General features: G+C 36.7%; 1 protein-coding gene across 2 annotated transcripts in view; it reads right to left on the reverse strand.

The window, feature by feature from the left end:
• smg6 (SMG6 nonsense mediated mRNA decay factor) overlaps window positions 1-26265 on the reverse strand; it is a 77623-nt gene that overhangs the window by 8149 nt on the left and 43209 nt on the right. For both annotated transcript variants that reach the window (XM_067432743.1, XM_067432744.1), the window contains 9 exons: window positions 19163-19308; window positions 18938-19054; window positions 11361-11535; window positions 11061-11277; window positions 5005-5172; window positions 4682-4840; window positions 4419-4563; window positions 4117-4334; window positions 1260-1341 (listed from right to left, as the gene is read on the reverse strand). In XM_067432743.1, coding sequence (XP_067288844.1) covers window positions 1260-1341; window positions 4117-4334; window positions 4419-4563; window positions 4682-4840; window positions 5005-5172; window positions 11061-11277; window positions 11361-11535; window positions 18938-19054; window positions 19163-19308 — 1427 coding nt within the window. The remainder of the gene's footprint in view (window positions 1-1259; window positions 1342-4116; window positions 4335-4418; window positions 4564-4681; window positions 4841-5004; window positions 5173-11060; window positions 11278-11360; window positions 11536-18937; window positions 19055-19162; window positions 19309-26265) is intronic.

The following is a 26265-nucleotide window of genomic DNA, read 5'->3' on the forward strand; positions in this document are numbered from 1 at the left end:
AGAGAGAGAGAGAGAGATTTACAGTGGCAGCTCAGATATGTACAGTATCATTTAAGTATGAAATGGAATGAATAAATGTAGGCTAAAATTAAAACTATATAGTTTTCAATATACAACGTTGATTAAAAGGTCTTTTTTTAATAACAATTTTAGAGGTGAACTGTCCCTTTAGGCTGCGCTGTTGTCAATTGAAGACCTGATTACATCCCTATGGTCACATCTCATATACTGATGCACAGGATTTTACTTTCACTTTAGACACAGTTCATATAAACTGTGTTTATATGTTAACCTTGTGTGTTAGTATTAGTGCAGTCCAGTAATCACGTGTGTTTGACAGACGTTTAGTGTGCACACTTCGATGCAAAACAAATTAAATGTTTAACCGGCAAGGCTTTAAAACGCGTCTAAACACCCCATAACTTTAGTGCATATGATTGTATATTTGCTCATATCAGCACGTAGACTCACAGGCACACTCAAAAAGAGGTGAAATAAACTGAGAGAAATATTTCAAACAAAGAAAAATGAAAGTAATTAATTAAATGCAAAACCAAAGAAAAATTCACCAGCGCGTACTGAACCGTGAATGCCGTACCGAACGGTTCAATATTAAATTAAGTATTGTGGCATCCCTAACAATATTACAATATAATATTATATTATATAATATATATATATATATATATATATATATATATATATATATATATATATATATATATATATATATATATATATATATATATATATAAAAAGAATAACAAAGAATAATAATAATAATAAAGAAATTAAATAATCAAATATATTAAAAAAATGCATCTTCTGCATAATCTGTTAATTAACTTTACACTGATTCTTAGTAAATATTTAATTTAAAGTCAATCATGTGGTGATTTTCTATTTTCTTTTGTTGTTTGAATAACATTAAAATCACACAGAATAATAAGTCTGGCCCTTTAAGAGCTGCATGGACCAAATTCATTGTAACACACGATTTCTCACTCAACTCTGTATACGTTCATTAAAGATGGATATAATGTAATATGTAATAATAATAATAATAATGATGATGTAATGTAATAATGTCATGTAATATGGATAATAAGGATAATGTACATTCAGCTGGTTATTATCGCAATATGAATATGAAGTGAGATGCTCTAAAATGTGTAAATAGACCAATAATTAAAAGCAAATGTAGATTGAATGTAAAAGCCCATCCTGTGTGAAGGTCCCCTAAAATTAAGTGAACTGACTTCTCTCCACAGGCATGAAGTCCTTGGCTTTGTCCTGACAGTAGTGCAGACAGCAAGACAGGATGACATCATCATTGTTGCCCTGGGGAAAGAAGGACAGAATGAGCGGGTGGCTTTAAAATAGACTTTATATTCCCATGTGTATTTACGAACTTTAAAATGAACCTCTTTTTTTCACACTAAAGTTGCAGGTTAACGTGAAAACGCTTTCTAAACAACAGAACCGGGCCTGAGTGTTACGTTCCCTGAAGACCACTGTTAAGAGTACGTTTTAATTCTTCCCCCACCATTGACGACTTCACACGTTTTCACTGTTTTCACACATTAGGGGTGCTATTACATCTTATAATATAAAATTAGCAACGATGAAAGGGCCCTCGAACTGCCATCACCACCCTATGGCTTTAGGAAAACAAATGAATATTACCCACAGTGCTCTAAGTATATAAAATAGGAAGAATTTGTCAGTCATTTGTATTTGACACACTTCCTGCTACCAGCTGGAGGCACTAAGACTATAGCTGTGTCCCAAAGCGAAGGGTGCGCACTTTTGGTTTGCTCAGTTGGGGACACTAAAATTTCAACTTATGTTTTCAACTAAATATCCAAATAAAATTAAATATAATATAATATAATATAATATAATATAATATAATAATATAATTACTAAATTAACTGTATCAACATTATCACTGATCTGCTCACATTGTCGCTATATGATAAACTGAAATGAGCTGATAACATTTTCTCCAGAACGACTGTACAGCCAAATAAAATTTGGTTGCAATATTTGCCATTTTAGTACAGTGAACTCATTCTCATGTTCAAGAAACCCATTTGTAATGATTAGAGCTTTGTTACATGGTGCTTCATCCTGCTGGAAGTAGCCATTAGCCATTAGAGAATGGGTACATGGTGGTCATAAAGGAATGGACATGGTCAGAAACAATGCTCAGGTAGGCCGTGGCATTTAAACAATGCCCAATTGGCAATAAGGGGCCTAAAGTGTGCCAAGAAAACATCCCCCACACCATTACATCACCACCTCAAGGTTGTGCGTGTTGTGGCTTCACAAATGCTTTGCTGCGTACCTCGGTTGTAACAAACTATTATTTCAGTCAAAGTTGCTCTTCTATCAGCTTGAATCAGTAGGCCCATTCTCCTCTGCATCAACAAAGCATTTTCGCCTACAGGACTGCCGCATACTGGATGTTTTTGCTTTTTCACACCATTCTTTCATACACAACCATTCTTTCATTCACAATCTAGAAATAGTTGTGCATGAAAATCCCAGTAACTGAGCAGATTCTGAAATACTCAGAATGGCCCGTCTGACATCAACAATCATGCCATGATCACCTTAAATCACATTTCTTTCCAATTCTGACATTCAGTTTGGAATTCAGGTCAGGAGATTTTCTTGACCAGGACCACACCCCTAAATGCATTGAAGCAACTGCCATGTTGATTAGATAATTGCATTAATGAGAAATGGTTGCCTAGCGCCATGATGGAGATGTCAATAGATGATGTAGAAAAGAACCTCAAACAAGGTATTTACAGCACAGTCCAGGGGCGATCGAAGTTTTCATGTAGCCTAGTTTATCATATGTATATATTTTTTTGCAAAGCAGTCTATTTTAATGTGCAAAGTTTTTGATAAAAAAAAACAAAATTATATTTGAATGTATTGTGTTGTGTCTTTTTTTTTTTTTTTTACATGCAGGCCAGGGAAACGAAACAAACAACCCCATGAATCTCTTTAATAATATCAATACAAATACGTTCCTGCGGGACGGGAGAAGACACAAAATCAATGCATCTCTATTATTGTGCGGGAATAAATTCTCAGAGTTTTGCGGGTGCGGGCGGGAGTGGACATACATATTGCAGGAGCGGGCGGGAGTGTAACACGTACGTTGCGGGAGCGGGCGGTAATGGTCAGAAATTCGGCGGGTGCAGGCGGGATGAAGAAAACAGTCCCGTGCAGGGCTCTACAACGTATCACTTATACAAAAACAAGTAAATCAGAGCTCTCTCTTTCTCTCTCGTCCGCTCGCCCTCGCCATAGTCACATAATGTTTTAAATGAACAAACTTTGAGTGCTGATCAAGAGTTTTGTGCAAGCAATTTAAGGTCGCGAGACTCGCGACTCTTGTCCCAAATATAGCAGTCTTCATTCATTCAGCTGTGCTAAACATGGAACATTACCTTGACATGAAATCACACCAGTGAAAGCAGTGCATTTATCCTTTATTCATGCAATATCTCTTCAGTCAGTACAGTAGCACTTTATTGTTTTTGTTTAATGGTAAATAAAATTAGGCATGGTATGCTAACTGTATCTTACATAGCTTGCATACAACTTTATCTCGCGGCTTAACAATTTTACCTCCTACCAATCAAAATCCAAAGTACTTCCAGACGTGGCTTTTTAGATTTTGGAGGATTAAAATCGCTTTCTCTGCTGCGGTCAAGTTGGGCTCTGCACTTTCTGCCATCTTCCATGCAAGACGCGTCAACTTTCAACAGTGACAGTGCGACTCCTGTGACCTGTCCCTGAACCCCCATGCGTGTGCATTTTTCCCCCCGTTTTTTTTTGTTTTTTAAATTTGAATATTAATTTTCACCTTTGAAATTTGTTTTTTAAAAAACTATTCGAATATATATTCGAATTTAGAATATTCGTTGACAGCTCTATTGACAGTGATTGCAGTACCAGTTTCGGCCACAATCTTACATACACTTCCTTTAAGATAAAAAACTAAATACTATGGAAAGAGAGGAACTGAATATAACTGAGGTTTGAACCAAGTGTGAAACAGCATAAACCTCTGTAGATTAACGCCACACAAACCCTTTGTCCAGAGGTGTCCTCACTGCGGAAGGCAATGGACTCCAGTGTGTTTCCTCTGCTGGTGAGCGCTCTGATGCAGGGATCTCTAGACTCAAAGGCTTTTTCTAGAAACATGACCGCTGCTCTGGCTCTCTCCTGCACCTGTCGGGCATGGGCACCATTACTGATCCCCTCACGACTGTCCTGCCCTTTAGCCAGACCGTCCAATTCTGTGATCACTGTCACAAAGACACACAGAAACATTAGACAGAAAGGAAGAGTGAAACATTTTCATGCATTTTAACTATCAAAGAGAGTCTTACCGATGAGAGGCACAACCAGAATGTACGTCCCACAGGCCAAAAGCTTCCTCAGGCCCTCCAGATGATCTATGAAGCCATTTGTGTCAGGAACCAGATAGAATGGCTTGATCTCAATCTCCAACTGCCCACCCATCTGCAGAACAGCCTGGGAGACAGAAAAAGACACTTTGTCAGTGCTCATTCATTAGCTTTATTTATTCTGGTGCAAGAAACACTAACATTAGAAGTAGACAGAAGTAGACATAAGGAAGATGGCACCTTACCTGTATCTTGTCCCTGCGTTTCTGCTGCTGTGCCAGCTTGTGTGTGAGAGCGTGGCGCCGTGCCCTCAGCTCTCTGATATCATCCTCACTTCCGTCTCCTTCAATCTCATCCCCGTCTGATGCTGAGAGAGATGATTCCTCCACAATGACATCATCCTCCTGAAAAAAAAGTGGAATTAGCAGTGCATTGCACAGATAGCTAACCGCACACAATTCTCTGTGGGTGGGTTACTGGAAAAAGATTGTTGACGATTCAGGGAAAAGCAAAACAAAACAGATGAAATACCCTTTTATTTATACTGGAAATGAGAGGTTTGCTGTACCTGTTCTTGCATTTGCACCTTGTTCTCGGCATTTACGCTGGCTGTAAAAGGTGTTGCCATGGAAATGTACTTTCCTCCCTTAAAAGCCAGCAGTGGCTCTTCCTGCCCACACAGAGCTTCCAGGAAGTACTTCAGAACGGTTACTCTCTTACAGTCAGCTGCTATAGCCTACCATACAGAAACGATAACTCATATGAGGTAACTACAGCTGTTAAATTATTGAATTAAATAAAGTTTAATATCATAAAACAAGAATGAATTTGACTAAAGTGAATCATTGAGTTGTGTGATTTCTATAACTGATCAGAAAAAGAATGACAGCACGTTTTTGCTCACATATATGATGAAACCGATTTTGACATTGATTTAATAAATCAAATCTCGTATAGAAATCTTTGTATAGAACTCATAAATCATCGACCGTTTTTTTTCGTCAAAAGGAGAATTAATGCATTAACACTGAATGGACAACATCCAAAATTTGTGCTGGGCAATCACATTTAAAAGATTAAAAGATTGTTTTTACATTAATAAATGTGTGTACTTATAAATCATTCATGTATATATTTAAGAAATGTTGCATGTATATACTGTATTTACATTTATATAATTTATCTTATATATAAATATTTTATTTATTTTTTTCCCCCTAAAATCTATACATGCATATATATATATATATATATATATATATATATATATATATATATATATATATATATATATATATATATATATATATATATATGTGCATATAATTATTCACAGTACACACAAACTTTTATTTTGGATGATACTTAAAAATATTAAGTAAAAACTTAAAAAAAATGTTTTTAAGAATTAATAAAAAAATTGCAATTATTTATTATTAAACTACTAAGAGCACTGATTTTGATACATTATTCACCCAGGAGGCAGTCAATTTTAGCAAATTGGAATTTAAAATAAATAAGTATTAAGCTAATTTAAACGAATGTATTAATTAAAATAATCAAGAGTAGATTTTTAACTAAAATAAAAACAAATAAATAAAATGAGTTAAATAGCACACCCAAGTAGGGGTGCATCGATCCGATATTAGGATCGGATATGGGCCGCGATACTGACAAAATAATGTTTGTGGTGTTTTTTTTCTTCTTTTTTTTTCTCTCGTTGCAGCAGAACCTACGTCATTCGTCAGCTTCACGTGTCGTGTGTTGCTAGAAACAATATACAGCAAGCCAGAGATTAGGTTATGTGGAGATATTTCACGCTTGCCATGCCAAACTAGTTTGTCTGTCGGCAATACTACCAATTTAATCAAGCACATCCAGAAACACCATGTTAAGGAGCACGCTAAATTCCTGCAGCTCAGCAAAACTAAAGGAGTGGACAATACAGCCCAGCAACTTTGCAGGATCCATTTCTACTCTATGGCTGCGTCCAAAATCGCGTACTTCCATACTATATAGTAGGCGAAAAACAGTGCGTGAGCAGAGTAGTATGTCCGAATTCATAGAATTCGAAAAACAGAATGCAAAAAGTACCCGGATGGCCTACTACTTCCGGCGAGATTCTGAAGTGCGCATACGATGGACACTTTAATATCCCATGATGCCACGGGAGAGAGGAGTTGTCGTTATATTTGAAAATGGCGGAAAACGGAGATGCAGCTGTTTTCAAGTGTAAGTACTTTAGAAACAACTTTTTGTTTATTTGTGGTTAAATTGTATTCGTTTAACATCACATAAGTAAATGACTGTCTTGTTAGAAGTTTAAATTTTTGTTAAGTAAGGGTGTCCTTTTCCAGCCAATTCAGAAAAATTATAGTTTTATCATTATTAGACCGAGCTAATGTAAATCAGCTACTGTTAGCACTGTTTTCATTAAACAAAGACATGTTCGTTGTTTAGCAGTTTAATTAGATTGTTTTAATTTACTGAAGTTGTGTAACTATGTATTTCTCCTTTACCAGTGTTGATATTATCAAAATTTTGTTGGTTACATAGCAAACTACTGTTAACAAGTTTAAGTTACTTCAGCTTGTCCATGTTAGCATTAATAGATTGACCATGGTTCATCACATGTTAAAATCTGTGTTGATTTTGCAGGGGCTGATGAGTACACCCGTGTTTTAACCGAGAAGTGAGAGAAAGAAAAGATTCCTTCGGCTACTAGAAATAATTGCTAAAAAATGATGTTAATGAAGAAATCAAATGATACAGTGTCTCTTTTCATTTGTTTGTAAATTCACTGTCATGCTGTTTTAGCAAGTTATATTACAAAACAATTAATTCCTAGGGATTTACAGTAGCTAGATTGTCAGTTGTAAAGTTCTTAATATATGGCCTTGAGTGTTTTTTTAAAAAGCGTTCTGTCTGTTTTGATGGTTTTTGAAACAAGCTAATTGCAGGTGTATCTGAAAAATATGCTGTCTAGCTCTGAATACGAGTGCTGCACTGTAGAGAGAGAAAAAAAAACACACTCCAGACACCATTAAAATGTATTTGCTTTATTTTTGTGTATTTAACTTTTAAATGGATACGTAGGATACAAACCTTAAAATAAACTCACATAACTTTGGCATAACAGAGCGTAAAACACCAACAAAAGGAAAGGTATTAATGTTTTTTATTATAGTGTCATCACGAGGAAAGAAAATTAACTTCAGCAGCTTCGGTAAGGTAACTTTCACAGGTTTCAAAAAGATCTAAAGGGACTTTGATACTAGCAATCTCATTTATAGGGCATCACTTTAAAATAATTAAATAACGTTTCATCTTTTTGTGGATGAAACGTAATATGTTTCTTTTAAAGCGTGTACAAGATGAGGACTTTACGCCGCTCTCTGTATTTTTGGGATTTCCACTTGAAGTAAAAAATTTGTAAAACATGAAGCTCAAATATGTGATATGTAGCTAGAATTTCAAATGTTTGGCACACAAAGTCACACTCAGCCTAAGCCATTGTGCCAGTGGTTGGTGGGTGTCACCTCTAGGGACCACTGTAGCTCCAATAATAGAGACATGCACACACATTTTTTTCTGAGGTAATATTTAAAAGCCAAATAAATTATAATACTTGCATTATTTGAGCAATTCCGCACAAGCTCTCGACGTAGGCGTGACCTGCGAGTAGTTGAACGACGCCTCCTTTGGATTGTGAGCTCGAACGATGTAAAAATGCAGATAAAAGCGAAGCATATCTAAAAACATCGCTCGCGAAAGTGTGCAGTCGGAGGAAAATGCTCTAAATCTCTGCGCTGTCATGACAGCGCCTATCACGTGACAATTTCATCATGGCGCATGTAGTATGTCCGGCTCCATTCACACTACCCGTATTCATACTATATAGAACGTACTTTTTTAACGGTCGTGAAGTACGTATATAGTACCTACTCACATAGTATGTGATTTCGGACGCAGCCTATATGTTCAACCAATGGACTGTTTTGTTTCTTGTGGCTACATTTTATTTATTTTAAATTAAGAGTTTGATTACATTACTGTCTCGACATTAACGTTTGTCCACGACAAGTGGATTTCTTGAAGGGACAATAAGTTAAATAATTTTACTTGCCCGACAGACAAGAGACTGATTAAAATGGCAATTACAAAAAAATGTTTAATGAACTGACGGTAACAACACGCTGTTGACACTCGCGCATCTTGAGGAGAAATCAAATGAGAGCTGCTCACACTGAGAAATTGCGGTAAACATTTAAAATGTGAAGTTTTTATATGTATAACATATGATACATTTAAACAACAACACACAACCACGTGATGTTTTCCTGAATACCATCATTAGGGGTGTCCATGGTTAACCGATTAACCGTTAAAAATTGCGTAACCGAGTAAAACATTTTGCTCGGTTAAGTGGCGTCAATGGCGTGCTTTTAATTTAGTTGTAATATATTTTTGCACCACTAGAGACTGCCAGAGCGCTCCCAGACATTTGTAATATCCACAAGAAGTCATGACCAGTTTTCTAACATGAAGTGGTCAAAGAAAAGTACAGCATGGGAGCACTTTAAAATTGAGAGTGACAGGGCAAAATGCAAGTATTGCAATGCTTACCGCATCAGACTATAAGTCGCTCCGGAGTATAAGTCGCATCAGTCAAAAAATGCGTCATGAAGAGGAAAATAACATATAGGCCTATAAGTCGCACTGGACTATAAATATTTAGCATTAATAATCGCATTAGAGCAGAAGCAGTGCGGGGGCCGCGCGCGCTGTGCATAACGGAGCAGAAGAAAGAAAGTTTGAAGTGAGAAACTTGTGAGGGACTAGCGAAAAGCAGAGGTTACTTTAACTGTAATGAAGAAAGAAAAAAAAGCTAATTGCGGACTGAAAGCAAGATGGCCAGAACGATTCCACAGATGCTTGAACTCTGCCGGGAGAGGCTCAGCCGCACGAGTCAAACGCTGTGTGAATCGTTCTCGGCTGCATATTTTACTACATGCAGTTTGTAATTTGCAGAATTGAATTTTCTTTATGGGGGCATTTTGTTTGTGTTCAGTCTTTCTAAGTTGTTGTCTTTAAGTTAATATTTCAGTTAAGAGTGTAACAGACTTTATTTGATCTTGCATAATGTATTCATTTGGTACGCACTGGCGCTCGTTATGTATGTTTGCAATGTATTTTTCCCCTCGGGGCTTGCCGTAGATAGGTTGGAACATGCGCACTTGTTGTTTGGTTGTTTGGAGTGTCGCGGGTTTTGGGGTTTTTCAGGTTGGTGATTTACATGTGTGACGGAGAATAAAGAAAGTAATGTTCAGACGGCTGTCGTCTATTGTTTTTCTTATGACAAAGTATTTTAGGCGAACACTGCACGAACGCTCGGTCACAAGAGCTTTTTTGTGTTTGTTCTATTTCAGCTGCGTTCTATTTCAGTACCAACGTTGGTTCTATTTCAGTACCAACGTTCTATTTCATATCTGTTTGTTCTATTTCAGCTGTAGTTCCAAACAAAGATTTCAAGCAACAAAGTTCCAAACAGCAGAACCATAACGCCTCTCACGTGTTACTGAATGATTCAGTGTTTGAATCAATCGATTGAATCAAAGATTCAATAACCTGTTCGTAAATGACTTAATGACTCACTCATTAAGACTCACCTACTGCCACCTAATGGTGGTTTAGTTTCATATACTTTTATTTTGTTTATTCAAAAATACAAATCTCACAATATTATTTAATGCAGTTGTAATTTTTCAGAGTAAATTATTTAATTTGATTGGTAACAGCCCTATAGTGTCTTATTTTATTTTAATGTATAGATCGAATTTAAGAATATAATATGAAACCTGAAGCATAGCTGATATTTAATACGATTAGGGTGAAAATGCCCTTTATAAAGGTAAAATATCCCAAATATGCAGATTTAAAATATGTCAAAGCTGATTGAACACTTGTGAGAATATTGCTTGAGAATAGGTTATATTTACAACACACACATACACAAATCTAACTTTTTTCTCGACAAGCACATTTTTTACTCGGACAAGTGAATGACCAATTTGAGCATGAGTTTGCTTAATGTGAAGCCCTGAATTATATTTTAGATTTGAATACACAATTGTTATATAACAAATTTATAAGAATTCTTTTTTTTTTTTTTTTACATGTTTACAATGTTTGGTAACTGTAAGATTACTATTGTATGTTTGACCAATACACTGTTTTGTTTCCACTGCTACAGTTTATTTATTTAAAGAAGTTTGATTCTATTTTATATTTATTTTACATTCTATTTTATATTTGAATGCACAAATGTTTTTTTTAAATAAATAAGAATGCAACACTTTGCATACATCTGTTATTTTGTCTTATTATGTTAGTAAAGTCTGGTGCCTTTAGTCTCTTCAAGGAAGGTATAAGGTGGAAGATATACAATTTATTATTATTTCAACAATAGTATCGGATCGGTATCTGTATTGACAGATACACAAAGCCCAGGCATCGGTATCGGTTTCCAGACTGAAAAAGTCAGATCAGTGCACCCCTACACCCAAGCATGCAATATGGGAGTGTGATGTAATGTGTTATGATGTATACATGTACATTACTGACCGCATCTGTTCCTTGGTCTATATAGCAGGCTTCCTGTGGGGCAGCAAGCAGCGGCACAAAGCCAGAGAGCATCTTGTCCTCCTCCAGCTGCAGGACTCTGAGCTCCTCATCTCCTTCTTCATCTGCATCAGCTTTATACAGCAAAACCTCACCATGATACACATGTGAGAAAGAGTTGCACAGATCTGCGAGACACTGCCACACATCTGGACTCCCCCTATAAACACACACAAAACAATATTACTCCCACTCAGCTTCAAATTAACACAGTCCTGTGAACAGAATACAAGCAGGACTCACTGAATACTGCAGGGAGGAGGGTTCCACTTGTCTGGGTGTCCGAGCATCCAGTCAGACCAGACCTTCATGCTGGGCAGCAGCTCTCTGAGGTTGGGCGGGAAGGCAGATACCCGTACCATCCCTTCTTCATCCTCAATCTCATCAAACTCCCCCAGCTCTTCTGCTGGGATAGGCTCTGGGAGAGAAAATAAATGAGAAATCACACTATCAGACTAAGCAGCATAGGGCTACCAAATACTGAGATTCTTACCCAGAATGATTAAGGCCCTCTTAAGGTCCTTTAACACCAAGCGTGATTAAACAGGGTGAATGTATGCAGCAGTTATGTTCTTTAATCAAAACAATAGATCCCTATGGAAATATTCACACCAGGAGTAATCAATTCCATTTTGACATAGTAAAAAAAAAAAAAAGTTTCCGACTGTTGCGTCGATTTTTCTCCATCGCCCCACAATGAAACGAGCTGTCCAATTAGATTTGAGCTTACCCAAGCTGCTGCTGAATGGCTGTGGAGTGTTATCATTATCATGAGTGTCTGAGAACAGATTTATTACATGTTCTTTATACAGATTTCTATACATTTTCCACTGAATTATGCAATCTGAACAGCTTCAAAGTATAAAGAGCGAAGTGTTTCTTATGTGCGTGTCTGTTATGAGTAAGAGAGCTCATTTGCTCTAGAGCTGTCAATCATATTATGTGATCAATAACCAGGGTTTCCACTCTTTTGTAGCGATCATCTTCCAGGACACTTTAAATTTTACTACGCCAAGAATAAAAGACTAGGAAAGTACTATATAATAAAAGTATTTTCTTTAAAGTATTCAAGTCTTTAAAAAGCACAACCAGTTTATATACAGTTTATTGCCATGACTTAACTATAAAATCAGTTTTAAAACTCGCCATTGCAAGTTTATATCTCAGTTCTGAGAAAAGTAAAAATTCAACATATAAACACACAATTGCGAGTTTATATTATGCAGTCCTGGCTGGGGTTTGATACTAATTTCACAATTCGATTAGATTTTGATTCACAAGCTTGCAATTAGATTAAATGCAATATCAATTATTTTGGATACATATCAGGTCCAATACATGGCAAATTTTCTCAAGGGAAACAAATCTCTCAACTACTGTAAACTATAGGAGTCAGTTGTAGCCTACAATAATACAGAAGGTAACTGTTTGGTATACAAACACCTAAATTACACTCAATGAGTTATAATGATAACTTCACATAAATCATATTGCTACGCCAAATCGTTGAAATGTAAATATTTAATTGGTGCCTGTTATAAAAACTTGTCAGATTTACTCATACATGCATTATATATTGAAGAACATAAAAAAATACCATATGCATATGGGGCATATATTTAGCAAAATGATCCTCTCTAAAGTAATTTTTTACAGCTGACTAACGAGTTTATGGACCTTGGATAGTTTTTCTGAGGTAAATGTGGCGTTACACGACATTGTTTACAATGTTGTTTTATTGATAACTTTCCGTGGATGAAACTGATTGAGCTATTTCATGTGACTTGTGATTCTGTCTTTTCATGCTATTTCTATCTTTTAACAAAATTTCAGACGTTCATTCATGTTTATTTTTACGCTCTAACTGGTATAAAATGGTTAGTTCACCCAAAAATGAAATTGATGTCATTAATGACTCACCCTAATGTCGTTCCACACCAGTAAGACCTCTGTTCAGAACACAGTTTAAGATATTTTATATTTTAGTCCCAGAGCATATGCAGTCTATGCACATGCTCTGTATTGGACCTGATATATATCCAAAAAAATTGATAATGAATTTAATCTAATTCCAAGCTTGTGAATCAAGATCTAATCGAATTGTGAAATTAGTATCAATCGCCACAAAAGAGTGGAAAGCCTGGTTATTGATCACATAATATGATTGACAGCTCTAGAGCAAATGAGCTCTCTGTCCATGTCCAGAAAGCTAATAAAAACATCATCAAAGTAGTCCATATGTGACATCAGTTGGTTGATTAGAATCTCTTAAAGCATCGAAAATACATTTTGGTCCAAAAATATCAAAAACTACGACTTTATTCAGCATTGTCTTCTCTTCCGTGTTTCTCATATAAAGATTCAAACGGCCATGAATCAGTGAATCGATTAATGATTCGGATCGCCAATGTAACGTGATTTCAGCAGTTTGGCAGTTTGACACGCGAATAACGTGACATTGGCGATCCGAATCATTGATCAATGTGTTCTGAAGATGAACGGAGGTCTTACGGGTGTGAAACAACATTAGGGTGAGTCATTAATGACATCAATTTTATTTTTGGGTGAACTAACCCTTTAAGACACCACAACAGCGCCAAAACCGTATTTATATTTTATAATTTTGTAATAAAATGGAAGTAGTTTGAAATCTGAGACTGTGTGTCATATCAATAGTAACAAAGCCCAAATATTATTTTGATTTAATGGATGGGAGGTGCGCTACAATACTCCATTCATTCATCAACTTAAAACAGGATGCCTAATCACTACTTGGGATTTAAGAATTGATATTGGTTCGTAAAAATGAGAATCAATTAAAATCGAGAAATCTATGTTTTTTTCACACAGCCCTACATTATGACATGCAACTGTGAGTTTATATCTCGCAAATCTGACTTTATAACGCAATTGTGAGTTAATACACAATTGTAGGTTTGAGGAGATTTTGAATTTGAATTTGCTCAATAACTTTTTTTTGCACAATGTAGGCTCTAGCACAGATATACGCTTATGGAAATGAACTATGGCTCTATTAGATCATAAAAAACATGTTATTATAATAAAACCATGATTTTGCCGTATTGATTACCATTTGTATAACCACACAAATACCATATACCAGTAGTTAAACTATGGATTTGAAGCAAAAACTATGGTTAATTTGTGGTTGCCATTGAATACTACAAATACTACAATAACCCTGTTAATTATTTATTAATTATCATTGTTTATTTTCTTCATTGTAAAACCATGGTTAATTTATGTAATGGTAAATATATTCACTATGTATATTATAGCACTCAACTGACACAGCATTGGGCAAGATGTAGAATAGTGTTTTGTCAATAAAATAAAAGGCCTTTTTATCTGATTAATCCAAAAAAAAAATTTAACAACTAATCAATTATCAAAATCATTAGTTGCAGCCCTAAAAAAATGTGACGGTTGGTCACAGTGTTGTATTGAAATTATATTAAAAAATTTAGAAATCCAGCCAACACTGCACACATGTAAAACATTTTAGTAAAACATGATTTAAGTGAGTAATTTTAAATTCTGTTTTATTTTTTATTTTTAATTCAGCAAACTTAATTTGGGGTCAAAAAGACCCACATAGATTACATAACATTAAGCACCAACAAAAAATAAAATTAAAGATAAAAACATTAATTAGACACAGGTCCGAAAAAACTGGTATATCATTTGACATTCTATCCCCTCACTTCTGAAATGATGGCTACGCTCCTGTCTGGACCATAGACCGTAAAAAAATATGGACGACTCGACATCATCCGTTTCCGCTTGGCAGATTTGAAGCTTTTAAGCGGCCTTGCACGGCGCGGACATCTTGGGACCGAGTCTGCGCAGTAGCGATTTCGGGACCGGAGTTGCGCAGTAAAGCGCAGGAAGTAGAGCAGGTTGTACAGCTGCGATATCAAAAGCCAGCCCACAATCTCGCAGATGCAGAACAATTAATTATGTTGGTGTGAAATAAACAGTTATGGAAATGTAGAAATTAAAGCTAAAGCTCTAATCTGCTCCCAAAAATTTCGAAAAAAGTGCGTTATTGCCTCAGTGACAACTTCACTCAGAGAAGACGTTAGTCTTAGCTGTCAATCATGACGTCACACCCCCCGTTTTTATAGCATAAAATAACTAACTCAAACTAAACTTATTTTTAAAACGAACACCTGAAATGAAATCATCGTGATGATAACTGCCTTCAGTGACATAAACTAACTTTGGGGAAACGTTTTAAATTATTTTTTTATTTTTTTATTTTATTATTTAGTTTGCCTCGCGACCATTAGAAAACACAGAGGGGCGGCTATACTGGGACTGGCCACCGGGGGGCGATCGAGGCGCGAAAGCTTCAGTAAATGAGAGGGAGACTGCAGGCTTGGTCTGGACATGTCAAGAGTTGATAAAAATCAATAATCCAAAGCACTAGAAAATTATTGAAAAAATATATAAGGCCTTTATTTCATCATGGCTTTAATAATTTAAAAACAGGTGACAATTACTGGACGCTAATGAGCCTTCGTCAGGGTGTGAGCCACAAACACAATCTGAGTTCTCTTACATTTTTTTAATATATTATGTTATATACATTATATACCGTATTTTCCGCACTATAAGGCGCACTTAAAAGCCTTTAATTTTCTAAAAAAAACATCAGTGCGCCTTATAATCCGGAGCGCCTTATATTTGGATCAAGGCGCTCTGTCAAAATGTTTCAGTACAACTGGTAAACTACAAAGCCGCACCGCGTCTCTACAGTCACTATTTGAATGAAGGCAACAGCACTAGTACGGGGCATGAACGTCGATGAATTTCGAGGCGGTCCTTCTCGGTGCTTTCGTTTTACGAAAAGACGTAATTTCTCCATACGCAAACAAACTACCGTCTCGCAGCAACTGCCAAAAGATTACCAAGGCTGAGAGACATTGTTAATATGCACATCAAAATTTGAACAACGTTACCATGGGAGTGAATGGAGTTGTCAGAACGCTTAATAAAGTTTGACTTAAACCCTATTCGCACTGGATTAGTATTATCTGGGACCTGTGATTTAGAAATGTCTCCCCCATATCTGAGTTTTGTGTGGCAGTGGCACATTCGAACGTGATAAGCAAACCCTGTGATTTCACTCCAATTTACTGATTTCTCCCGGATATGATGTCAGGACTTGTAAATGTTTTTTTGTTATACCTGTATGAAATCATAAACAGTTATATGTATCGATATCGTTTTGATAGTTTTATAGTAATAAAAATTATTTAGTTCAGTTAGAGAACACGCTACAATTAAAAACTGAACTGAGTACAGACTAGCGGCAGGAGTCAGATTTCATTCATCACGAGTGAGAAGATGACAATATACGGCAGAAGATTGAGTTTCAAAGCTAAATGTAAAAGCGCCCATTTAAGCGAGCTTTTCATTGTACTGTTCTATTGTTATGTTTTTCATTAAGAATAGTATTGATGTTAATATTAAACACACCATTCAAGTAATTTGCTCCCAAATTGGTACTCATTCGAAAGTGAAAGTATAATCCGTGCGGGAATTCATAATGGTGCGCATAATGAATGCAGCCTCCATTCTTCGTGAAAGATGAAGATAGAAATGCGCACAGGAAAAAAAAACCTTGCAAAAATGATATAGGGCTACGATCCGCCTAATCCTGGCCAAATCACAGAGATGCCGATTCGCATGGGACTAATATTATCACAGGATCTCGGTGTTCGGCGAAATATGGAATTTGCGGGGGAATTTTTTACAAATGATCAGTTGCTTCTTGTGGTTCCACGAACACGTTTAAAATGTAAAGGTGACCGGGCTTTCTCTGTTGCAGCTCCTAGGCTTTGGAACAACCTTCCGCTGTCTGTAAAGACTTGTCCATCATTGGGTGTTTTTCAGAGTGTGCTAAAAACGTATTTGTTTTCCTTAGCTTTTGATAATGCTTTTTTTAGTTGTGTATGTCATATGTTTGTATTGTTTTTGCGCTTATTATTTAAAAATTTTCTTGTATACCTCATGTACAGCACTTTGGTTCCACTTGTGGTGTTGAAAGTGCTCTATATGAATGAATGAATATTTTTATTTAAGTGTCATGCACTCATGGTGCCCAGCCCACATGGACTTATATGACACTATCCAATCATTTGGAAAGATGACCGTCAAAGTTTTTATACATACAATAAAAAACAATATAATAAGCCCCAACATCCTGACATACTCACAACTAAATTACCTCCTGTCAGGGTACAAAGTCTTTTGTCGTAATGTCCATGCCTTCTCAACAAAGGTTGCCAGACAAAAAATTTCATTTTCAAAAAACCAAAACATAATTTCACCTTCAGGCAACCAAAACAAATCTGGATTTTTCTGTTGCATCAAATTATACAAACCGATTCTTAAATTATTATACAGTGGGCAATAAAACATAAAATGAAATTCATCCTCCACCACACATAAATCACATACAGAACATAACCTGTCCTCCTCTGGGAGTCCCTTAAAGCGCCCCACTTCCACCTCTAGGGGCAGCACACCAGCTCTAAGCTGCTCTTTATTGCTCTATAAATAAATGAAGTTGAAGTTACTTTACAAATTACAGACATGGCCGATTTGCACGGGATTAAGATCACAGACATTCTCTGCAATAATTACAAATCACCAGAGGTCCCCAGATAATACTAATTCCGTGCGAATAGTCAGTTTGTCTGACTGTTCTGTTGACATTCCCTTTAGCACAGCTCCATCTAGTGGATGCATAACGCAAACCTAGTCAAACGTTTGACTGCAGTAGTTTCTATTCTATGCGCCTTATAATCCGGTGCGCCCTATATATGAAAACAGTTTTAAAATAGGCCATTCATTGAAGGTGCGCCTTATAATCCGGTGCGCTTTATAGTGCGGAAAATACGGTATTTAATATATAATATTAGTCATCATCACCTGGTCATGCTGTTTAGGACTAGGGGGAGAGATTTTTATTGTAATAATATGTGGATACCTGTATGTGGACACCTTTATTGAGTAAAAATGCATATAGCAATTTTTGTTGCAAATAAAACTCCCATAGTCCATAACTACTGTAGTTTTACTTTATTTTATTTTAGTTCAATCATCAAACATTTGTATGACTTAACTTGCTTGACATAAAGCAGTGACTTGAGAATTGACTTGCTTTCTTCTCACAAAAATTGACTTGGACTTTAAGGTTGAGAGTTGAGACTTGCTTATGACTTGCACGTGTGATTAAGGCCCCGATCACACAGAGCGCGTTTTTGCAGCGAGAGGCGCCTTTTTTGAATGGATTTCGGTTGGCAGAGAGCGTTATGCACGCTGCTTATGTGCCCTGGGCGCCTCGCGTTTAAACCGCTTGCTATGCCTCGCGTTTTTGAAGGAGCGCTCCGAGCGCATGAAGTTGAAAAAAAGTCAACTCTGAGCGGAAAAGCGTGCAACATCATCGCGCTTATTTTCTGTTGTCCAATCGAATGAATGAAGAGGCGGGCCTTCTGTTGTGTTGACGGTTACATTGATTTGACTGACAGTACAGGTGATTCGGGGTTTGCCTAGAAACATTAAAGCGCACTGCTCTTTTTTGAATGAAAAAACGCCGACCAAAAAAGGGAGTGCAGTGCAACTCGCGTTTTCGAACCTGAAAAACGCGTTCGGTGTGATCGGGGCCTTACTCCAACAGTGGCAGAGTGGGATTGCAAGCTCTGTGCAGCCCAAATTTAGGCCACAAAAAGTATCTTACATCACATTGTCTACCTTAGTGCTGTCTATGTAGTATATAATCTACTCACCAGCAGGTGTTTCCTTCAGGAGTTCAGTGCAACGTTGGACAAGGAGACCAAACATAGCTAAACCTAGGGATATGGTCTGCTCCTCAAATACGGACCGAGTTTCACCCTGCCCTTCAGCTATGAGAAAGAAAGAGAAAAAATTTGTGGCATAGCAAAGTGAGAGGCAAGAAAGATTATTTTCAATTTATTGGAGAAGCTCTATGGCCCCTGCTGTTGTATGTTTACCTCTAATCTGTGCATTATGAATGGTGAACATGTTAATTGTGATGATTTGCAGCATGCGTGTGCTGCAGAGGGGGGAGGGGCTGTGCTGGAGGAGAGCCCGAAATTCCTGCAACACTCGACTAGCTACAGCAGGAAAACTCTCCATCCTAAAGACCAATTACAACACATTATTCAAATGAATTAATCAGAATAGTAAAATGAAAAAAATGAAAAAAAATTAAACTACTTTCTGTGGTATTTACCAGCATGCCACAGATTTTATATATACAGTCTTGTTCAAAATAATAGCAGTACAATGTGACTAACCAGAATAATCAAGGTTTTTAGTATATTTTTTATTGCTACGTGGCAAACAAGTTACCAGTAGGTTCAGTAGATTGTCAGAAAAAAAACAAGACCCAGCATTCATGATATGCACGCTCTTAAGGCTGTGCAATTGGGCAATTAGTTGAAAGGGGTGTGTTCAAAAAAATAGCAGTGTCTACCTTTGACTGTACAAACTCAAAACTATTTTGTACAAACATTTTTTTCTTTCTGGGATTTAGCAATCCTGTGAATCACTAAACTAATATTTAGTTGTATGACCACAGTTTTTTAAAACTGTTTGACTTCTGTGTGGCATGGAGTCAACCAACTTGTGGCACCTCTCAGCTGTTATTCCACTCCATGATTCTTTAACAACATTCCACAATTCATTCACATTTCTTGGTTTTGCTTCAGAAACAGCATTTTTGAGATCACCCCACAAGTTCTCAATTGGATTAAGGTCTGGAGATTGGGCTGGCCACTCCATAACATTAATTTTGTTGGTTTGGAACCAAGACTTTGCCCGTTTACTAGTGTGTTTTGGGTCATTGTCTTGTTGAAACAACCGTTTCAAGGGCATGTCCTCTTCAGCATAGGGCAACATGACCTCTTCAAGTATTTTAACATATGCAAACTGATCCATGATCCCTGGTATGCGATAAATAGGCCCAACACCATAGTAGGAGAAACATGCCCATATCATGATGCTTGCACCTCCATGCTTCACTGTCTTCACTGTGTACTGTGGCTTGAATTCAGAGTTTGGGGGTCGTCTCACAAACTGCCTGTGGCCCTTGGACCCAAAAAGAACAATTTTACTCTCATCAGTCCACAAAATGTTCCTCCATTTCTCTTTAGGCCAGTTGATGTGTTCTTTGGCAAATTGTAACCTCTTCTGCACATGCCTTTTTTTTAACAGAGGGACTTTGTGGGGGATTCTTGAAAATAGATTAGCTTCACACAGACGTCTTCTAACTGTCACAGTACTTACAGGTAACTCCAGACTGTCTTTGATCATCCTGGAGGTGATCATTGGCTGAGCCTTTGCCATTCTGGTTATTCTTCTATCCATTTTGATGGTTGTCTTCCGTTTTCTTCCACGTCTCTCTGGTTTTGCTCTCCATTTTAAGGCATTGGAGATCATTTTAGCTGAACAGCCTATCATTTTTTGCACCTCTTTATAGGTTTTCCCCTCTCTAATCAACTTTTTAATCAAAGTACGCTGTTCTTCTGAACAATGTCTTGAAGGACCCATTTTCCTCAGCTTTCAAATGCATGTTCAACAAGTGTTGGCTTCATCCTTAAATAGGGGCCACCTGATTCACACCTGTTTCTTCACAAAATTGATGACCTCAGTGATTGAATGCCACACTGCTATTTTTTTGAACACACCCCATTCAACTAATTCAACTTATTGCCCAATTGCACAGCCTTAAGAGCGTGCATATCATGAATGCTGGGTCTCATTTGTTTTCTGAGAATCTACTGAACCTACTGGTAACTTGTTTGCCACGTAGCAATAAAAAAAATATACGAAAAACCTTGATTATTCTGGTTAGTCACATTGTACTGCTATTATTTTGAACAAGACTGTATATGTATATATATATATATATATATATATATATATATATACACATGCTAATCTTTTGAGAAGGACCTATATATATATATATATATATATATATATATATATATATATATATATATATATATATATATATATATATATATATATATAGGTCCTTCTCAAAAGATTAGCATATGTGATAAAAGTTCATTATTTTCCATAATGTAATGATAAAAATTAAACTTTCATATATTTTAGATTCATTGCACACCAACTGAAATATTTCAGTTCTTTTATTGTTTTAATACTGATGATTTTGGCATACAGCTCATGAAAACCCAAAATTTCTATCTAAAAAATCAGCATATTTCAGCCGACCAATAAAAAGTGTTTTTAATACAAAAAAGTCAACCTTCAAATAATTATGTTCAATTATGCACTCAATACTTGGTCGGGAATCCTTTTGCAGAAATGGCTGCTTCAATGCGGCGTGGCATGGAGGCAATCAGCCTGTGGCACTGCTGAGGTATTATGGAGGCTCAGGATGCTTCAATAGCAGCCTTAAACTTATCCAGAGTGTTGGGTCTTGCGTCTCTGAACTTTCTTTTCACAATATCCCACAGATTCTCTATGGGGTTCAGGTCAGGAGAGTTGGCAGGCCAATTGAGCACAGTAATACCATGGTCAGTAAACCATTTACCAGTGGTTTTGGCATTGTGAGCAGGTGCCAGGTTGTGCTGAAAAACGAAATCATCTCCATAAAGCTTTTCAGCAGATGGAAGCATAAAGTGCTCCAAAATCTCCTGATAGCTAGCTGCATTGACCCTGCCCTAGATAAAACACAGTGGACCAACACCAGCTGCTGGCATGGCACCCCATACAATCACTGACTGTGGGTACTTGACACTGGAATTCAGGCATTTTGACATTTCCTTCTCCCCAGTCTTCCTCCAGACTCTGGCACCTTGATTTCCGAATGACATGCAAAATTAGCTTTCATCTGAAAAAAGTAATTTGGACCACTGAGGAACAGTCCAGTGCTGCTTCTCTGTAGTCCAAAGTGGCTTGACCTGGGGAAATGCGGCACCTGTAGCCCATTTCCTGCACACGTCTGTGCACGGTGGCTCTGGATGTTTCTACTCCAGACTCAGTCCACTGCTTCCGCAGGTCCCCCAAAGTCTGTAATCTGTCCTTCTCCACAATCTTCCTCAGGGTCCGGTCACCTTTCTCGATGTGCAGCGTTTTTTGCCACACTTTTTCCTTCCCACAGACTTCCCACTGAGGCGCCTTGATACAGCACTTTGGGAACAGCTTATTCATTCAGAAATTTCTTTCTGTGTCTTACCCTCTCGCTTGAGGGTGTCAATGATGGCCTTCTGGACAGCAGTCAGGTCTGCAGTCTTACCCATGATTGTGGTTTTGAGTAATGAACCAGGCTGGGAGTTTTTAAAAGCCTCAGGAATCTTTTGCAGGTGTTTAGAGTTAATTAGTTGATTCAGATGATTAGGTTAATAGCTCGTTTAGAGAACCTTTTCATGATATGCAAATTTTTTTAGATTTTCATGAGCTGTATGCCAAAATCATCAGAATTAAAACAATAAAAGACCTGAAATATTTCAGTTGGTGTGCAACGAATCTAAAATATATGAAAGTTAAATTTTTATCATTACATTATGGAAAATAATGAACTTTTATCACATATGCTAATTTTTGGAGAAGGACCTATATATATATATATATATATATATATATATATATATATATATATATATATATATATATATATATATATATATATATATATATATATATCAGCAGAAAAAAAAATGTATGGCAATTTTAATTAATTTTGATAATTGAAAATCAAAACATTTTTCAGGACAAGCAGGGCTCCAGACTGCGACCATTTTCATGATGTCATGTCATTTTGCATGATGTCTGCCTACCTGCACTTTTATTTATTCCACTTTAATACCAGTTGATTTCTGGTTCTACGGGGTGATTGTACATGGAGCTCTTAGCGCACTTTCGAGGCTACAGCCTATAAAATCCATTAAATAAAAGTGACGACATCATATAAATGCTGGATTCACTCTGCACAGTATTGGAATATGACATGTTAAAATAGTAATGCATTAAAATAATGTAAAGGCAGAGGTAGACTAGTGCTGGGTGTAATTCATACCGAATACCGTTGTTTATTTTTGTTATTATATGAATTTTTATTATACTTTATACAACATTCGGAATGCGCGCAGCATGACACTGTTTGAGTGGGGTCCTGTTTCACTGTGGGAGGGCACAGCTGAGATCGAATTACAGTGGAGAATTCAAACACACAGCACATGCAAGAGAGTGGTTGCTTCGCGGAGTAGGGATGAGTTTAACTATCCTAAATTAATTAATGCTCACCACATGGATCATATAGATCAGATACAGACCAGAGTAAACGCGTTTACATTTTTTATGGACCCGTTTCATATACTCTAGAGTAATGTGTACATATTCAATGTATTTTTTTCTTCTTAAAATTATATATGTGCAAATAATGTATTTTTTTCTTCTTAAAATTATATATGTGCAAATAAAAACACTGATACAGTCATACATCTGATCATGAACATGATGACACAATGGATGATTCTGATACACAGAAGACAATGTAGTGACTGAAAATGTAAAAGATCATTGGGCAAAAAAGTAACTGTCTTTCTGTGTTAAACTGGCATGTGTCATTTGTTCAGAGATTAGTGCTATTATTGGTTATTGTTTCCCCAGAGCATAATTTTATGGGGCCTTGCAAACCTGTATTAATTATAGCATGGAATATTTCTACAATATTCATTCATCATGACAGTGATCCATTAGGGCATTCTAAAATGTGGTTAACACCAGAGGTGGGTAGTAACGAATTACATTTACTTCGTTACATTTACTTGAGTACATTTTTTGGGTAACTTGTACTTTTAGAGTATATTTAAAAATGGGTACTTTTACTTTTACTCAAGTACATTTCTTGTGAAAAAACTGTACTTTTACTTAGTTACATTCGGTGGCGTTCCTCCGCTACTGTCAATGGTGATAATTAATTATATATTTTAAAATAAGTTATGACTTGTTCGCAAGTCTCGCGAAACGTTGGAGAGGCTGCTTCACGAGAGGTGGACGCATCCCCTGCATAAAATTAGCGCGCGTTTAGTCAGAAGATGATGGTCGAAGCAGAGGGAGATGTGTGTGAGCTACGGCAGATCACCCGTACGTGGCCTCAAGTTCAGCCTGTTTTCAGTCCAAGATGTCAAAAAGAACAGTTTCATAATTTAATGCATGCTGTGTGCACCAATATGAACTGACATCTCAGCATACAATAATTCCAGCTCCAACAGCGGTAAGTGTAACAATAATGCCTATATTTGAACACTATTAATGGCAATTTGGTAACTATGGGCACTTTTCCTTTATTGTAAAACTATTTCTCACACTGTCCGAGTGTTTTCCTCATATGCGCTCTTGTGCAAGCATTGACAATCGTTTGAGTCCTCCGAACACACGTCCACAAACAAACGTTCACATCTGCACATTTACATATCTTTTTTTTTTCTCATAAAACGAGCAACCTCATTGGCAAAATGTACCTGTGGCAATGTTTTTGCGAACCACAAAATACGTACCAATACACACTGCAGGAATTCCAACAGAAATGAACAATATAGGCAGAAAAACTGCATTTTTTTAGTCTATGGTTTGTAAACTAAAACATTTTGAATTTTGCGTCACAGCTCCATGTTCTGCTTTTCTGATTCACCAGATTTGCTCGATAGCTCAGCTGATACAGATTTGTATTTGCAATGCGAAAAGCTTGAGAACGAACCCCATGACGAACGAGTCATGATAAGAGCTCAACGACGAGTTCTAAAATCAAGCTAAAAATACATGGACACATTCTTATTTTTGTCACATTTGCTTTTGTTAACACTTTCGGGTAGGTTTAGTGTGGGTGTACGTTAAAAACACAACGTAACAAAACATGTCAGATTCACGCAAATCTGTTCTGGAAAAAAATAATCTTTTAGCGCCACCCAGTGGACATTTCACTTTGAAACTGTCGCAATATGTACCTATTGGTACATATTTTGTGGTTTGCATAAACGTTGCCATAGGTACTGATGAGATCAGGCTAAAAACGAAACAAATTGAATAGCCTAATGTGACATCTTGCATTTATACACATATCCGGACAGACAACAGTCTGCAGTGTATATATACATTTAAAAATGGGACTGTATTTTTAAAAATGCATATACTTATAAAAATATAAGAACAAAGTATGTTTTAAAAAGTGCTGTGGTTAGCCCAGCACACCATTAATTTACACTGTTTAACCATTAAACACACACACACACACACACACACACACACACACACACACACACACACACACACACACACACACACACACACACACACATATATATATGGAGGTGTGTGAAAGCTCTCTAAGTAGTCTGAAATTCAGGGTTTTTAGATCTTATCAATCAGATCGAAAGTAACTTGTAACTAACTACTTGAGTAGTTTTTTCATCTAATACTTTTTTACTCTTACTCAAGTAACTATTACGATTGTTACTTTTACTTTTACTTGAGTAAATATTTCCGTAAGTACTTGTACTTTTACTTGAGTAAAGATTTTGGCTACTCTACCCACCTCTGGTTAACACACATCGTCAGATACCAAAAAAATAGTATAATTTTAAAAAAATACAGTGATTTATCATATTTATCATACCGCCCAGCACTAAGACAGACTAATAGATTAATAGAAAAATTGCAAAATATTTGCCCAAATAAAACAATAACTGAATTATTGGTAAAAGTGATATGTAAATAATCTTAAATGTCTCACTGTACACTGATATAGTAAAGCCATTGCTTAGGCCTATATCTGTTCTTTAGTAGAGCACCCTTAGTAAATTCAGAAGCACCCTCATACCCCTTTTCCACCAGAATGAACCGGGTGCTAGTTCAGAGCCAGTGCTAGTGCCAGTTCTAAGTTGGTTCGACTGACAAGCCTTTAAGAACCGGTTTGTCTTTCCACAGGCTAGAGAGCCACCACAGAGCCAGGTCTTACGTCACTGTATACGTCACATCTTTCTCAGCAATGCTAGCGAGGCAGCAGGAAATACAAACCCACCAGGCTTGTTCGAGATGCATCCGCGCTGCACGGACTGAA

This window comes from Pseudorasbora parva, chromosome 23, assembly GCF_024679245.1.
Source record: "Pseudorasbora parva isolate DD20220531a chromosome 23, ASM2467924v1, whole genome shotgun sequence".
Classification (NCBI taxonomy): domain Eukaryota; kingdom Metazoa; phylum Chordata; class Actinopteri; order Cypriniformes; family Gobionidae; genus Pseudorasbora; species Pseudorasbora parva.